Source organism: Orussus abietinus, unplaced genomic scaffold, assembly GCF_000612105.2.
Source record: "Orussus abietinus isolate OABI.00-Male unplaced genomic scaffold, Oabi_2.0 scaffold10, whole genome shotgun sequence".
Classification (NCBI taxonomy): Eukaryota; Metazoa; Arthropoda; class Insecta; order Hymenoptera; family Orussidae; genus Orussus; species Orussus abietinus.
Genome location: NW_019396009.1, coordinates 773675 through 790918, shown reverse-complemented (window position 1 = coordinate 790918; position 17244 = coordinate 773675). Strand labels below are relative to the sequence as shown.

Sequence of the window (17244 nt, the reverse complement as noted above, 5' to 3'; positions counted from 1 at the left end):
TCGCGGACCATTACGCACGCTCGCCTCGCAAAGTCGCTGTCTACAAAGTGGAGCAGACACGTACTTCCCAAGTAGCCCTTTGACCTGTAAATCGGGAATTTCTTTAGAAGACTGGTGATTTCATATTTTGAAAGGTGTCGATACTCTGGGAATGCGATGACAAAAAAAAATACAGGGAGCATATAAAGTGTCGAAGACACGTGCTTCGAGGCGCCGCGGCATTTCATTCAGTGGGGCAAAACGTGCATGCGCGGGGGCGGATGCGCAGTGTCCGCCGGCGCGCGGGACGCTGTAAACAAAACTCGTAGTAACCGCATGGTTTTGGTCAGTGAGGCGGCGACTCCGTGTGGGGCACGTTGGTTCTTTATCGCCAGCTGTCGCAGTCACATATTCCCGGAAGAATCGAGTCCCTAGATCTACGAAATCAAAGAAACCCCTGTGTAAAAAAAATTAAGAAAAAGAACGGAGACGTTAAAAAACAGAGCTTCGATTTTCGATACTTATCTCGACGGCAATAATGAGGTCGATTCGGCAAAACGTCACGCGAGTTGAGTTTTCTTTTTTCGGTTAAATTGGTTATGAGAATACTTTATGCGCCATGGAGTAATTCCAGGGGAGAGTTTTAAGACGCGAGGGGGGGTACTTATCGGTTCTCGAAGTTTCTTGGAGAAGTCGTTAGGGGGGCTTCGGGAGTTTCTGGGTTTTCAAATATTCCGAAAAAAAATTCTTGGAGGTCCAAGCCCCAGCTCTCGAGGTTTCCGAAATTCGAGCCAGTGCATACCACGAGGACTTTCTCGTCGATACATCACGTCTCGACGTAGGGCCCGCAGGTAGAGACTGGAAAAGGGACTTTTCCGGCGTTGTCAAGTGTCCGAGAGAAGGCCGAACGGCAACGGCGCACAAAAATCCAGACCAAAACATCTCTAGTCCCCTTTGCGACACCGCGCTGCGAGTTGCGCTCGAAAGTGCGCAGGGAGTTGAAAAGAAAGAAAAAGTTATCTTCCAGAAAATGTTAAGTATATAGTAACTTCGTGTCAATTTACCAGAGATTGTAGAGCACCGAGTGAATGGGACAGAGTACAGATTAAAAGTACACGGATAAGAAGGGGCAGCGATAAGGTCGAAGGAGTCGAAGAAGTCGGGGGAAGAACTAGTCGCCGAAAAGGCGCGAGGTTGGCCACTTCGTTTCATTGTTTGTACATTTTTATCGTTTAATAAAGGGGCATTATTTTATTACGAAGTAGGAAACGGGAGGTACGGGAATAGCGTTTCACCTCTAAGGAATATTTCCTTATGTACCGCGAGGCAGAATTTTGAAACCGCTCCGATAAATCGTACTTCGAGGAAGGAGATAAGGCAGAGAAGATAACTCGGAAAGGGGTAAGAAGAAAGGTTGGAAATTATTTTTCGAGTCCCGGCCAAGTGGATGTCGAGCGCTGGTGAAGAGGACGCGATCGTTGCCGAATAATTCGACGAGTCGAAGAAATCGAAGGGCGGAAGTCGGCTGGGAAGAATCGATATCTCGAGGTCGTCTTTGAAAATCCGACCATGGGATCGGCTTTAGGAGAGGGATGGAACGACACCTTTACTACATGGGAAATGAGCTCCACGATGACGACTCCTGGTATAATACACGCAATACAGTCAGGAATAGTCCCGAAAAGGCACGTGACCTTTGCCTCGCAAATGGTCCTCACCCTGGTCTATATAACCGGGGTCATCGGTAACATATCGGCGCTGGTCATCCTCTTCCACCGAGATAAGGTCAGTTCGAGGAACGAAGAGTACCTTTGTGCTCGAATTCTAATTCTTCTACCAGAAGTCTATTATCATAAATAGCAAGAAATATTTTCCTTAATTTCTGCTTTCAGAGAAGAAACAGGAAACACTTGTTGATGCTGCGTTGCTTGGCAGTCAACGATTTGGTGGCATTGCTGGGCATGTTGGTACAGATGTACGTGACCATTTACGTTGGACAAGTCAGCTCCACCAGGGCGTTTTGTTCTCTTCGGGTCGTGTGGCGCCTCTTCGGCCTCTTCAGCGGCTGCGTCGCCATCGTCATGGCTGGTGAAAGATGGTTGGCTCTGACCAGACCCTTCGTTTATCAGAAGGTAGGTCTAAATCATGGCTAACTACTATCCTCTAACAGGGGCCTCCACCATCCGAGTCCAACTTCACCCTTCGTCTTTTATCCTTTCGGCCAGGATCTCCTGCAAACCGCATGGGGGTCGTGGCGCAAAAAAAAAATGAATTCCGAAAGGATTCTGTAAGGAATTCCCAACCTGGGCGCGTGACTTTGCTGTAGAATCGAGGGAAACATTTGTGACCAGAATTCAGAACTGCAGGCTCGCAAGGCGTCAAGATGCGTCGATTTGCGCAAGAACGTGGAATCGAATTGACGGTGGAGGAATTATTGAGCGATATGAGACGATGCATCACATTGCACCTGGTGTCCTTTACGTCGGCTCTGATGCTGGGGGTATCAAGAAGGTCCTGTTAATTCGATCTTATCAGAAGTCGCCCGAGCTTAATTCGGTCGCGGGACAAAGCGACGTGTGACACGGCTGCAAATCTCTCGAATCCGTGATGCGAATCGTCAAGTGGCGTCCGGAATGGAAATGAACCAAGAAGCGCGCGTTTGCTTGGGATTATGTTGGGCATAAAAAACAGCCGGTGAGAGAATTGTCGAGCAATAGTCATGCCGATAGCGTAGGGCCAGCAGCCATTGCCCGAAGTACTTGTTTACGGAACGGCGAGATGGATGGTCCGAAACCGACTTTGTTATCCGGAGTAATATACCGGTCTTGCGAGGAAACCGGAACGGTTTTGCGGGAAAGGAGAAAGTTTAGAATTCCTTTTAGACACAGCGCGCAATTGCAATACGACACACGAGTAAATGTCGCGGAATGGGCACTGACAAAGAGGTATTAGAAATATTATGCGCGGTGATAATCGCCTTATCGGGAGTCCAGGGCCTGAGCAATGTTTACTTGGCAAATTTCCAAATTACTCCGACTTTCGCGAGGCTAACCCCTTAGACGACGATTAGTCACTGACGGGGGAATATACGTGAAATAATGAAGTTTCCCTTTTGCAAGACGGCTTGAATGTCGAGCAACTAATGGAGGAGGTGGGAACGCTGCGTCACATTTGTTAAACTTGATCCGAAGGAGGCGATTAATACTTGTCGGATAATCGGAAGGACGGGGTGATGTATATACTCGCGCTCGGCCGGAAAAATATGCGCGAACGGGGTTGCTCTTATTTTGAATCGCGTCGCCCTTGAATATAATATTAAAGATAGCTTGAAATTTTCCAATAGTTTTTCGGCGTCCCTGTAGAAGGCGTCCCGACATCGGAGGTAACATCAAATCGTTGCGCGGTACAGCCGAGGCTGTAAAATGTGCATGCCAAATGTGCATCGAGCATTGAACCGGCCGCCCGATGCATTGTCACATTTTTTCAAAGAAGTGCAACCACGTGCTCGCACTTTCCCGGAGTGTGCGTTGTCGGAGATGAATATGAAGACACGCCTGACGTACGCATTAAGGTCAATTCACCCTATCCATGATCCGACCGTTCCATTTCAATTTCGACATTACTTCCATCTCAACGAGACCGTTCACACTTGTCGGGACGAATCCGCACGTTTTGCCGGTTGCAGAATTTTGTCTGAACCGACACGTGTCGGATATGGTGAATCGACCTCTTTATGTACGTATCCACATGGATGTCGTCTCCCCGAGTGCACGGTTTTCGACGTTTATTTATCACTCCTCGTGACCTACTATCGTATCGGTAAAGTTGTTCCTCGGTGATGTCAAGGAAATGTCGCGATTATTTCTCCATGTATATCGATTCCGAGCCGAATGGGCTTTCGTGGGTTTTCAACCCCTGAAATTCCAACCCCTGACCATCCGAGGTAAGAAGCTGCAACGTGCGAGCTCGGCATTCACAAATGACCGCGGAAATGTACCGTGATATCTTTTCGGCCTTGGACCTCCCTTTAGGACATCTCACCCTTAGGACGAAAAACAGCTTCTACGTGACCACTGAAAGGACGTACTTTGACACCCCGACCTATATACCATCAACGATGGCGTTTCGGAGCCAATTTCGATTCAAGGCTCCTAACGTTGATGTCAAAAAAATGACTAGGGGTCTCCCCTTAAAAAAAAAAATTTTTTCTTCTACCGGTTTCTTCGAGCTGCATCTTGGAGATGCATCCAGCGCCGTATCTAAAGCGGATCTGGAGCATTTCGATTTGTTGCGGAGTTCTCATTCAAATCCCATGCTCGAAGTCGTGTATTATTGCATGAATTACCCTAATCTCCGATACAGCTGGTCGGATTTATCGAAGAGGGCAGGAGTAGATTCTAATCTTCGTGAAAGCCACATGTAGGTTCCAGACAACCTTCTTCCGTTATATTTTTCTTCGATATAGGCGCTCGAGTAAAGGTTAGCATCATTCGAGGGGAAATTATTCGAGGGAGAGTTTCGAATTGAAATTCAGATTGGATCTAGCGAATCATTTCCAGCGGATCTGGGAAAAAGAAAAGAGATGAGGAATGAGATATAGAATAGCCTTAAGCAGTATCGCTATCAAAATGTATCTTAGACCGGAATAGTAAATATCGATAAGTTGATTAAATTCTAAGCTATCGTCGATAGCGATCGCCCGGCGAGGACAGCTTCTGGATCATCTTGAAATTCCAAATATTCGAAATAGTACATCTCTTCTCGGTCGATTAACTAATCAGTGCCAGATGAACAATTTGTATGTACCTATGCGAGTACTGAGCCTGCCCTATACTCGAGCAGAATTATTTGACGTTGAACAAATAACCGCATGACTATTTTGCTCCTGTAGGTCCCTACATCTGTGAAAACTTGGAGAACCATTTCCAGCTGTCAGGATTCGATTTCGAGTTATCGATTTTTGGTCGAATCGCGGATCTACTATAGAACTGCCGGTAGGGTTCTTATAGTTTGTCGAATGATCGCAACACGTTGGAAGTAGTTATTTCGAGGAAACGCATATTGAATCCTCTTGGAAGAGGTTCTCTGACAGGCTTAGATGACAGGTAATGACGGTCGATCACTAAAAGACGCTTTGGAAAGGCTCCAAGTGTTCAAGGCCCCTTCATGGGAGAGGCAGAAGGTCCGAAAAGTTGCACAAATTCTGGTTATCTCAAGGCGCTGGGAATTCAATTAAAAAGGTCCTTGTCGGTCCCTTTTTCTTCTAGAAACTCGGGTCAAATATCTAGCCAGGGCTTCCAGATTTTGGCATGTTACCAAATCGGACCGATGACGGCACGAGTATCGGTCGGCTGTTAAGACGTCACGAATTTGAACATCGTCAGCTCGTAGCTGCCATTTTTCAGGCCTGCTAATAATAATTTCTGCTCGCGCGAAGCACTTCGGCCATAAACGCCCTCCGAATAATTCTTGCTCGTGGCAAAGACGTTACGAGTCCCATTTACAGGCTAGAACAATAAATCCCGATGCTCTGCCAAAGTCAGCTCATAATCGGAAGTACATTACCGGAGTCGATATTCCCGGATGTCGAGAGCTTCTCTAAATACCGAGAGGTCGATTGAAAGGGAGCCTCTCGATCGGAGAAATCTCATGGGGCGTGGGTGCCCCTTGGAAAATAAAAAACACTTCCCGGAATTAGTAAATAAGTCGACTGATTTACTTAGTTAATTCTTGAAGTGAAGCCAATTCGGCGGTCCGGTGGTTTTAAGAATACCTCTCAGGTCTTCCCATTCGATTGATCGGTCCTCGATCGAACTCCTAGCAGCTGTTTCCTCTTAAAGAAAATTCATTAATTATCGCTTAATTACTCTCCACGCCTTCTCTCAAAGCGATTGATCGGACGAATCGAAGATCGAATGACGTCCCTTAGGGAGTCTTCTCGGAAGCGTAATAATCGTTCGTCGTTGATGTATCTACCGAAATAGTAACGCAATAGACCCTGCACCGTGGGCGTTTATTTCCGCTTTTTATCTCGAGACTACACCTCTTATGCCACGGTAGTATGAAAAAAAGAAAAAAAAAACATCTCCAATGAAAGCACGTATTTTATTTTATATTTTCACGGTTCGTTATTTATTTACCACTTTTGTCCACCCAGCGCGCGTAGAGGTCGACACCCTTATTATTAATTTTTTTTATTTCTTTCTTTACAAGTATCCCCTTTTAGAAGACGAATGGACACGCGACCGGCAACACGTGGTGAAGGTTTAGCTCCACTTATTTGTAATACTTCCAGTTTATTGGGTGCGTTGACCCCTTTAATTGAGCCTCGGGGTGCAATAAGAGCGTCCATCCATCCATTGTCCCGCTTATTGGCTCAATATATATTAATAATATTGCCTTAAAAAATCGACCGACTGCCCACAGAAATCGCCGGGTAAAAACGCGCCCGGCTCGTTGCTAAAAAGAACGTCCTATCATCGATCCGTTAACAACGCCTGGTTCCTGTATTAGCCCGGCAATAATGCCAGTAATAGGGCTGTTAAAGTACATCAAGCAGTACGACCCGACATGGCGCTGTGACGTTAATGGACACATTAGGTGAACCCGAACACGTGCTCCGATGGTCGATCGACGACTTTAACAAATTCGAATTTCTATTTTCTACATCTCGTCCGTAAAAACCGCGGTGGATCCATTCGATTTGCGGCAGGTCGTAATAGCGATCCGTAACAATGGCGACAGTTTTTCGGGAACCGTGCCAATAAACGTCATCGAAAAAAAAAAAAAGATAGTCCGGCGATTTTCACAAAGTAGACGGATAAACAATACGTGCCTCTCGTATCTTCTATACCCTGGCAGGTGTGTATCTACGTAATTGCGGGTAAACGTATTAAGGAGATATCGAAAACCTCGCACGGATATATCCAATAACGAAGACGAGCAATCGGTGGAGATAAACGTGACGTGGTCTCCGGCAAGATTTTCGGCTATTTATTTTTTATCTTATTTTTTTTTCTGACGTCCTTATCACGAGGAGATGACTTTACGGAGTGTAGATACACAATCGCCCGGTTGTCGAGGAAGGGGGGGCTTTCGGGAAAGGTCACTGGAGCAGATACAGCCAGTGGTTTGAATTCGTAGAAAAATATGCATGCGTGACCCTTGACACGTTCTTTTAGCAGTAACGTGATTTTTCACCAGCGAACATGGGCGGCGTTTTTAATAGCGAAGGAAGCTCGTTAATCAGGGAGAATAATTACGTCGCGTGTTACCGATTACCATTGCCCACAATTATTCCCTAAACGAGCAGAGTAGGCGGTATTTAGTGACCTTCGCCCCTCGCCTTTGTAAATGTTTCACCGTCCCCTCGATTGTCGGCCGATCTGGTTCCGTACACGAGGTAAATAGACTCTTATCGATGTCGAGGGCCCTGAGAAAATTTCCACTCGATACTTGTACCCGGCCGTATACGGAAACTCGAATTTCTATGACGTCATTGCCCATTTTGGAGTAACCCTTTCGCCTTTAACGTCGACTATAGTCGACTATAGTCGACGTTAAGGGCGAAACGATCTCCAATGACGAATGCCGGCTGCAACCGGCATCTATAATACAAGACAATGCCTTAGCGAAGCGAACCACCGTAACGAAAGGGTTAAATATGATCGTCTTGTCGCTGACATGTTTGCAAGAGCGAGGACAATCTTGCTCGTCGCTATACGAAGCGCCAACCTGATAGTGGCAGATGGGGACTGGGATCGGATAGGACATTTTTTTTTTCCTTTTTTCTTTTTCTTCAGATGTGGTAACCGATGCAGAATTTAATCGGGCTCTTCGGATTAAGGATGTCGGGGTGGTATCAATTTTAGATACGGTCCTCGTTAGTATTCCCCGTTCGTCCCGCTTCAATGGCACCGAGCTAAGTTCGCTCTCCTCGGCGTCGAGTCGATGACCATTATTTCCTCTGGTCGAATGCCGATCGATGATCGGAATTCCAGGCGTTCATTTTTGCCGGCCCGAGCGAAGCCCCTCTCTCGCATAAATCTCGAAGGAGCGGCTCGAGTGTCTTCCGGAAGTGGGTGTTCCACTCCCCTTACAGTATCCTGTACGGCGATTCGCGTCTCTCCTCAAATGAGCCTTTTGTTATTGGCGTCCGACTACGCTCCAAAAGGCGGATTTTTCTTAGCCGATTCTTTGTCAAGTTGTCGCAACGTCGACCGAGATGACTCGAGCACGTAAAACGAGATGCGGCCTTCGGACCTACCCCTGATAGAGGATCCGTCGAGAGTCACTCGTAAAGGAAGTCACACCCCCTCGAGGGTAGTTTTTCATGGGATAGAAATAGGAATTACTCGGGAAAGGGAAAGTCGACCCCAGGCCAGAAAATGACTAGACTAACGAGAAACTAGATACAAGTAAATTCAGCGGAATGGAAAGAAAAAAAAAATAATAATAAAATCACCTCAGGATATTTTACATTTATTTTGAAATTTATTACAATCGTTCGCTTCACCCTTGCGGCGTCGAATTTATTATCTTGCAATAATCTTATATCAAAGTGCGGGAATTTCATGAATACTTTGACGGGTGTCGGGGGGAATTTTTTGCGATATTCCGGAGCTTAGATCAGAAAACATGGAGACGTCTCATCGGGGCCGAACTCGAAGTCCCTCCCCGAGGCCGAAACCTTAACCCGTGACACGCGCATCCTTTTTCCAGCAGGTGACGTATCCTGTAATCGTGCGATGTATGCTGGCATTGTGGTTGGCAGCCTTGGCTTTGAGCAGCTTACCCCTCCTGGGCTTCGGGCTGTACTTCAAGGGCGACAAGTGCGTCCGTTACAGGGAGGCCATGGAACCAGGGGATGTGGCCTACGCCTACGTCTCCTTCTTCTTCGGTGAGGGCTTCCAAGTTTTACCTAACGTCTGGAAATCCTACCTAGACGTCGGTAATGATACCTTTTACCGAGAAGTTAATTAAACTCGATATCTTTCCGATAATCAGGGACCGTTCTCTGCCTCTGCATCGTCTGGTGTAATCTGGCGGTCTCGAGAGCCCTGGGCAGACTGGGTCGCCGGGGTGGAGGAGAGATCAGAAGGATCTCAAGGGCCTCTTCGAGGGCGAAACCTCTTCTTACCCTGGCTGGACCGCCACCGGAAGTCGTGGCCACTGCCGAGGAACGCGCCTTTGCCAGACTGATGGCGGTCTTGTCGATCTCCTTCGTGGTCTGCTGGATGCCGCAAATGGTGGGTAAAGCATTCGTCTATAAATCGATCCTTACGATAATTTACCTCTGGAATATTTTCTTTTCTAGTTACGTATTCACAGGGAATGCCGAAAATGCCGGATAAAGTATCGATCTATAAATTGATTTCCACCGATGTCTAGCTCTGAAACCTTTTTCTCTGGGTAATACTGTTTCACGAATGCCGCATACGGTGGGTAAGGCGTTCAATCGATGATCGATCTAGACTCAAATCCAGCTGCGGAGTGTTTCCTTCTCCTGGTTACATCTATATCGGGGGAGCGCGGGGGACCGAAGCTATTAGGGCGATCTTTTGCCGATTTGGTCGTAATCAAGACAGTAGATTCAGGACATTCTGGTCCAAGGTTGGGAGAATGGCACTTCTCGCCAGTGGATCAGAGAAACGTCACGTTCCTCGGGAGGGTGGAAAGCAGTTTTTTTCCTCGAGGGAGAGATTCCTCCCGACTCCGCGCAGCCAATCCTTGGCCTTGAAAGTATTTCCACGTTGCTGCAAGCTGGTGCCTTCTTTGGAACTCGTTTCACTCCTTCGGCTTATTCTTTTATATATGAAAAAAAAAAATGCAGAAAAAAAATCCCCGGGGACGTTCACGCGAAAAAAAAAGATCTCAGAGGGGTGAGAAAATAAACCCGTGTATTCGCTTCGAGAAACGAACACTCGGTTTGCGATCGGAAATCAAGTATGTACGGACTGATGAACATTTCTGGGGGTGACAAATATATCGAAAACGTTTGTCCATGCATTGGGAACGGAATAAATTGCGCAGGAGAAGGCGCGGAAATTGTTCCGTTCGGAATGCGAAATGCGGATGTTATTCTCCCCCGCGGGAATAATTTCTTCGAACAATGCGCACGCGCGACGGCGATGGAATACTTGCGATAATAGACATTGTAAATAGATGCAGAATTCAGGGGTACCTTACATGTGCACGCGCATCATTGTTCGGCGACGATGCGAGCATTCGAAAATTCGTGACATCCTTAAGTCTCGTCATTTCCCTGTTGCGCGATTCAATGCCTAGCGTCGTATTTCTTTTTTCATAATTTTTTTTAATATTTACCCCGCTTCCTATCTCGATATTTTTAGCAGGCATTCGCGAGAGGGGCTACTTTTGGACGTGAAAAGACCGACGGAAGACGAATGCTACTGGTTATTGAAAGGAAAGGTATAAATAGGACAGCCTTGAACTCCTTCGAAGTGTCGAATTCACGTGTTACTCCTCAACATCGCAACTAGACCGTCATGGGACTTCCTATTCGGAGTTCTTCAGGAACCTTGACAGGTCGCACGATTCGGTAGACGTCGTTTCCCCTTTTTCGGTAACTTTCCAGTGAACGGGGATGCTTTGAATGATTTATGTCCCTCGGGTGGAGGTATCGGATCTCGCGGAAATGCAGCCTCAGGATTTTATATCGGTTCCTCTCGACTCGTCCTTAGTTCTCGGCCGAACGAATAACGTGCACATTTATGAAAAATTATGAAAAAAAAAAACATTTGAGAAATAATCGATAATTAATTAGCGACTCTACATTATTTTCACTCTTTGCAGATCTCGATCCCATTGGCCCAGTACTCGATTAGGTTGCCGGAAACGGCGACCTTAGCTCGGCGATGCATCCGGGTGTTTCACGTGGCTGCCGATATCCTGCTGTGCATACACTTTACTCTTGATCCTTACATTTACGTACTTCTTCGCATGCCTCGGCCCAGATTTCCTCTGTTGAAGTACCTCTGTCGGATCTGCTGGCCCGTCCGAAGCCGCGCCAGCTCCTTCACCGGCGAAACAGGTGAGAAGCCTCATTTTAATGAGACATGTAGACATTAAATGGAATTTATTTTCTAAAGGTACGACGGACCATCCCTGCAGCAGTGCAGATCCCCCTACACCGATTACGGAGGCGCCCTCCACCCCTGTCAGTGAGGAAAACGAGCCACCCTTGATCTCCGTGTCCGTCTGACAATGCACCCTAAAAATGGGCAAGATTGTTCAGAGAACAAGGAAGGAACGACAAAGACGCGACACTGGCAGGACCATAGGATAGGTGTGACAAATCGTCAAGATGTCATTGCGTACACGACTATCGATGACACTTATCGACACCTGTCCCTCTAAGTGGTTGGAAACCCGCGACAATACGAAGATCATGCTTATGCTGGCCATGCTTTAACACATAATTGGCCCTTTCACAAATTCGAGCCTCAGATCAAAACGTTATACGGCGTAATAAGTTTCGTTTCGTCCTGAAGAAGCTTCAGATTTTATACGATATTTTTATAGTACTATCGAAAGAGATCGCGAGCACGATTGGAAGCATAATTGAGGATAACTATCGCTAAGTGACTCGTGTTCGAGATCGAGATCAGTAATCGTTAAAAAAATCACTTATCCCCATTTTTCCCTAAATTTGAGATGCTTCTCATGGGATGTTGATGTTGAAATTTTCTGGATTATGCATTCCATTTTGATGGCAATTGACCACTTTGACGAAACGGATCTTTTGATTTAGTACAAGAGAGTTATTTTGCAGGATAATATGATTTGCCTTATACTCCGGTTAAAATCCTTGGACGAGAAGACTCCAGTCGTTTGTCGTATGCAAATGATGGTGACGTTAGGAATTGGGTCGGAGGATTTTTTAAACAATTTTCTTTATCCGTTAGTTTAAAAGATGTATAGGTATGTTGGCACTAGAACGTTTGCGCGTGTAAAAATGATGCAGCAACTGCATAGGTTAAAGTATAGTAACAGTCTATGTGTAAGATGAAATTATGTACGTATACTTCTAGTCAGTAAATTTTATGTGCGATGTGTGTATAAGAGAACAAGTAATTAGCGACATACAATGCCAAAGCATAGGAAACACCATCATGCACGCTATGTAACAATATGTACGATTATTAGAAACATATCCCACAGAGTATATATATATATATATCTGGAGTAAACAAGTAGAAATTTGGTCGTTTTATCATCCAAGTAAATAATATTTCCGGATGTTTAAAAAAAAAATCTGAATTATATTCAGAGATGACCCTGCAGGAGTGATTGTGATAACGATTGTGTATACCGCGCTTTTATACAGATCTATATTTGTATATATTTTTTAATTCGGGTACACTTAAAAGTCGTACTGCACGAGAGGCGTTGAGACTTTATTTTCAGTCCATAAGAGTAATCACAGGCATTCCAGTTTCACAGTGAAAAATGTATTACTACTCCCTATGCCACTTTCTTTGAAACTTTTTCTACGGCGGTACGAAGTGAGACTACGGTACACAACATCAAGGGAGTCTCGAATTTCGTAATACTTTCCTTCCCCGTGACTAAATCTTGTACGCGATCACGATTAACACATTGTTAACTTTACTCGTCCGATATACTTTTAAACGCGCGTGGAGTGTAATATTAAAATAAAAACGGTGTCATGCACTAATCCGTAAGATGCTCCCGGTAAGAAAATTCGACGGAATATTTTCTTATAGTAACCATCTAAGGATAGAAAAAAAAGTAATTAAACTACACGCGTATATGTATCCATGCATAAGCATAAACGAATGTTAATACCCGTTGTACCAGAAATGTATGTACGTGTACTGTAACCCACGTGACGCATCCGGCACCTCTCGCGGTAACAATAAATGTTCAAAGAATTCCAAAACTTCGGCTGGCGTCCTTTTCGTTAATTTCCTCGTTTTAATCACTCCCGTCGACGTCCACTCGTTAATAAGAGGCGGAATGAAATGAGAGCCGAGTTAATTAAAATGTATGTATATACAATACAAATATATTTAGTCGAGACTAACACTTCATCTCTAGACACTTACATCGCTCCGAGTAACTTAAGATACAATCGTTACCGAAGACACGTTATCCATTACATAACGATACCAACGTCGCACCTACGTGCAAACTTTTTACGTTATTACGACGACACGCAACATACCATAATAAATACTTCTCAAATAATTCACCCGCCCTCGATATGATCGCTCGTACTCGAATCGTACACGTACATCGGCTGAGGGTCGCGTATTCTTTACGCAGATACGAATATTTCTCCTGACGAGTGATTCCTTATCGCAAGGTCCTTTATCTCGTTCCCTTATACTTATGAAAGACGAGTAACAAACTTGCGTCGCTTCTCCTCGCGTTGCTTTTACCACGCTACGCTCTACGGAAATAAGTTATTTATATTAATCTACGGTCTCCGATGCGAAAGGTATTTATCTCCTACCGATAGACAAAATATATGTAGATATATATCTCCTCTTGTATTTTATTTATATACATATATCTGTATATATATGTTTGCGGTAATATATAAGTAGAAGGTAGGCAGCGCACAATGGAAAGTGAATACTGCACTTGCACACATCCGTATACGTTCCTCGTTCGGAGCTTTTAATCATTCCTGCCAACCACCGTCGACACCACGAACGAGATTACTATGATAAATCCGATGATTGAACTGAGCCCGTCGGATGCTACGTAGACGACAAAAACGTCAACTGTTCGTTTCCCGGGTCGTTTCAACGTAAAAGGAGCTTAGAGCGCTGAAAGACCGAAGGCTCCTCAATCGTATGGCCTTCGGTAGAAAGTACGTTTGGCCAATTCACCTGGTTCGCTCGATAGTATCTTATCACCTAATACGACACGGCGAATTCTAAACTCGTACCACACTCGATTACAGACACCGCTGTTGACATTTAGATACAAAGGATTTTAATTTTGTACTCGACGTTTCCCGCAAGTGCGGTCCCCGAGCCCTCGCGTTGTTCCTCGAGAGCTTCCCCAAAGACGGTATGCAAAGTATTCCAGCAATTGTCACAACAACGTTACATTTTCTCTAAAGTATCCGAGGACATTGACGCTCCGCTGTGCGATCGTCGAGTAATATTCTAGTCTCGCATTTTCTTAAAAAAAAAAAAAATAAATAAAAAATGCTGCACTAACGGTAGTACACGAATGAAATTCCCAAATACAAATAATTGGATCTTACACGTAGCGACACCTCTTCTGGAAAAATGTATCATACGGTCCGTATGATAGTCTCAGAATGTCTTGTGCGCTATATCTAGAAGATTTGAAATGTCACTCCCCTCGCCGATTAAAAGTAGGAGAAAGAAATTCTCGTTACCTCGACGACTACTATACCCATGATTTTCACACGTACTCCTTGGTAATTGAAAAAAAAAATCGTATCGAAAGGTCGGATGAATTTTTTAAAAATCGGACTACTCTCCTAGATACTCTCGTCGCCTATCCCTCTCCAGAGAAGTTTCCGAAATTGTCTTGAGCTAGGTTCGAACCGCGTGATTAATTAAAGGGTGTTAATTTCTCCTACTATCCCCGCTTACGTCTGGTGGGATCGATATGTTCCTAGACAACCCAACGAACTGAACGTACTCGGTTTTGGCACTTCGACGTACTAATATAAATTAGACTGACTCCGACTCTACTATTTAGGCCTATTTATCGAATACACGAAGACTTATCCGGTTTTCTCAACCTACTATATAAGCTCGACATGATCGACTCCTTCCAGGTACTGTGATTCATATTCAATTGCAATTCCTTGAGTTCCTGCATAAGATACATAATCTACATACACGCGTGTACCTCTGCATCCCGTTCGGCATATAAACCGACGAATTTCGTGGAGGCGCCCCGAATGCGCGGTCGACCCGAAATAGGAAAGAAATCATCCCCTCCGATGATAAAACGAGCTGATCGAACAATCGGTCTTGCTTTGCAAGGTACATTCGAACGAATGGGAAAAAGACTGCAGATTACTGCCTCGTGACCTAGCCCTCGCGACCAACTCTCTGGCAACAATTCAGCTAATACTCATTGTCAGTCGGGCGTCGAAGATCGAGTCAATCACCCCGATGGTTCGCAGTTGGCACCCGAATCAGGAAAACGATCGACGCGGTACCGATCCACTCCCTCACCGAGAGTAATTACGAGTAACAATGGAATTTCTCAGAGAGCGATCACTGCCGCGATGCCGACGCTTCCCTTGATCCTAAGATTTACGCTAGTTATTGTCTGGAATGCGCACTTTCACGTAGCGCTCGATGCAGCCGCGTTCTACGATGATCATCCATTGAGGGTCTCGTCGATAGACTAGATGACAAGGTTAAAATTTGCCCGTACGTATCGCGTCGTCGCCGGATGAACTACTTAAAAGTCAGCCTTGCCTAAATCCTGTCGACTCGTCCCAAAGGTTCCTCTAAACATCCATCGGGGATTTTCTCCTGGTCTAAAGCATCTCGCGCGATCGAAACGCAGCCCCTCTAAGAAAGCTCCGCCCTATCTCCTTAAAAAACATCCACGCCGCATTCCCGAACCTCCTTAACTCGTTCAGAACCTGCCCCGAACAGCGTGCGGATAAAACGCCACCAAGACCAGGGACCGCGTCGACGCTCCCAGCTCGTGACCAAACATGGTCGCGCTAATGGCAAGCGTTCTGGCTTTTTCCTCCTCGAGGACAATCCCGGCTCATTCCGCGGCTCTCCCTAATAGTCCTACGCGAGACCGTCCTTTCTAGTTCCAGCCTGGTTCGAACATGCTCTACGATCGGAACAGCGCCCCGTGTCGAAGGAACCGGTTCCCAGCCAAACATGGGTGCGCTAATGGCGAGCGTTCTAGCCCTTCGTCCTCTTGCCCTGGCCGGCGACCGACCACAATGCCTTCCCCTTGTCTCGAGCATCCTGGCTTTGAGCAACCGTGGCCCGACGACACTTATTGGCGTCATTGTACAACGATTCCCTCGGCGTACCGCGCCAGCTTGCGTTCACCGTGGCCCATCCCTGAGGCCATTTCAAGGGACATCAAACCTTCCACAGTAGCAAGTGGTTCGTCGAGTCTTCCCTCCCAGCCTGCAGCTCGGCGGATGCCTGGGGCCCCCTGAAGTCCTCGTATCCATCTCCCCCCGATATTACCAGGAGCTTGCTGCGACTGATGTTGTTCTGCTGCGCCTTGTTCGGCTTGAAGGAGTATCGGTTGATCTTCGGACAGGGATCCGGCTTGGCCGGCGCCGTGGTCTCCACGCAAGTCAGGAACCGCACGTGTCCCGTGTGGCCGTGTGGAATTCCTGAATGATTCGAACGTTCAAGATCGATGGATGCCTCGCTTAGGGAGATTAATATCGGACTGAGGCAACGAGTAAGCGAGAGTGGTTACCGGTTACTGCGGGAGCCTGGGACATCCTCTGGGTGGACGGCTTTATGTGCGGTATCGGTACCGTCAGGAGGACCCCTGCACTGGTGCCGATCCAGAGCAGGTCGTTGCAGGCCAAAAGCGCGGTTACCCTCAGGCAGGCAGCTTTGTGCTGGCGAATGATGTCATCGCAACCTGCAACAGGTTTAATGTTTCCGTTAAAATAAAGCTCAGGTTGCGATAGGCTCTCGTCGAGGTACAAGGCCTGGGTGGCTACGCGATCTGAATCGGAATTTAATACCCCGAGGCCTCTCTAAAAGACTTGATACTTACTGGCAAGCATCTTCGTGACCGCGGGGGCGATATTTATATCCGTTAAGCCCTCGTAGGTGGTCGCGTGGTACAGCTTCAGAACTGCACTGTTGTGCAGCGAGACCCAGACTCCTAAACCTCCCGAGCTCGCCATGCAGGAAACCGATCTACCGGTGTCGTTGCTAACGGTGAACGTATGTTCGATGCTAAGCGGAAAAGTGTTTAACACCCTAATCATATTGTGGCAGCCGCACCAAAGTTTCCCGCCGATGAAAATCATTTTCACGACCGGGGATGCCACGGTCCCCACGGTGATGACCGCAGGGTCGCTGGTGTTCCATCCACCGTCTGTAAGAGGGTAATTAACGGTTTTACGGACGTCCCCGGGATTTTTAAATGATGTACTTTACACGATTCTAAGCCTTACTTACAGGGATCTCGGGAGTAGACCGTGATGTCTCCATTGGCGAGGGATACGAAAACCTTATTGTCCAAGTATCTGAAAATGAAAGAAGAACTTACAGT

General features: G+C 46.3%; 2 protein-coding genes across 6 annotated transcripts in view; one reads left to right on the top strand and one right to left on the bottom strand.

The window, feature by feature from the left end:
• Positions 1–346: 346 nt before the first annotated feature.
• LOC105699816 (prostaglandin E2 receptor EP2 subtype) lies at positions 347–12866 on the top strand. Its single transcript, XM_012425151.1, has 7 exons — positions 347–1172; positions 1245–1764; positions 1872–2111; positions 8701–8878; positions 8986–9227; positions 10795–11032; positions 11091–12866. The coding sequence occupies exons 2-7, from the start codon at positions 1549–1551 to the stop codon at positions 11201–11203; spliced, it is 1227 nt and encodes a 408-aa protein (XP_012280574.1). The 5' UTR covers positions 347–1172; positions 1245–1548; the 3' UTR covers positions 11204–12866.
• A 132-nt stretch (positions 12867–12998) lies between these two features.
• The window catches only part of LOC105699815 (rho guanine nucleotide exchange factor 17), a 33909-nt gene continuing 29663 nt past the window's right edge, over positions 12999–17244 (bottom strand). For 2 of the 5 annotated variants that reach the window (XM_012425147.2, XM_012425149.2), the window contains exons 21-24: positions 17151–17218; positions 16741–17067; positions 16432–16608; positions 12999–16342 (exon numbers count right to left, since the gene is read on the bottom strand). In XM_012425147.2, coding sequence (XP_012280570.1) covers positions 16080–16342; positions 16432–16608; positions 16741–17067; positions 17151–17218 — 835 coding nt within the window. In that variant the 3' untranslated portion in view covers positions 12999–16079. The remainder of the gene's footprint in view (positions 16343–16431; positions 16609–16740; positions 17068–17150; positions 17219–17244) is intronic. The other 3 variants (XM_012425150.2, XM_023434374.1, XM_012425148.2) reach the window with 2 other exon arrangements.

Excerpts from the sequence above, each read along its gene's own strand:
- LOC105699816 (XM_012425151.1), top strand. The coding sequence starts at position 1,549 with ATGGGATCGGCTTTAGGAGAGGGATGGAACGACACCTTTACTACATGG. Across the intron at positions 1,765-1,871 it reads TCCTCTTCCACCGAGATAAG|AGAAGAAACAGGAAACACTT; the intron begins GTCAGTTCGAGG and ends TTCTGCTTTCAG. Across the intron at positions 2,112-8,700 it reads GACCCTTCGTTTATCAGAAG|CAGGTGACGTATCCTGTAAT; the intron begins GTAGGTCTAAAT and ends TCCTTTTTCCAG.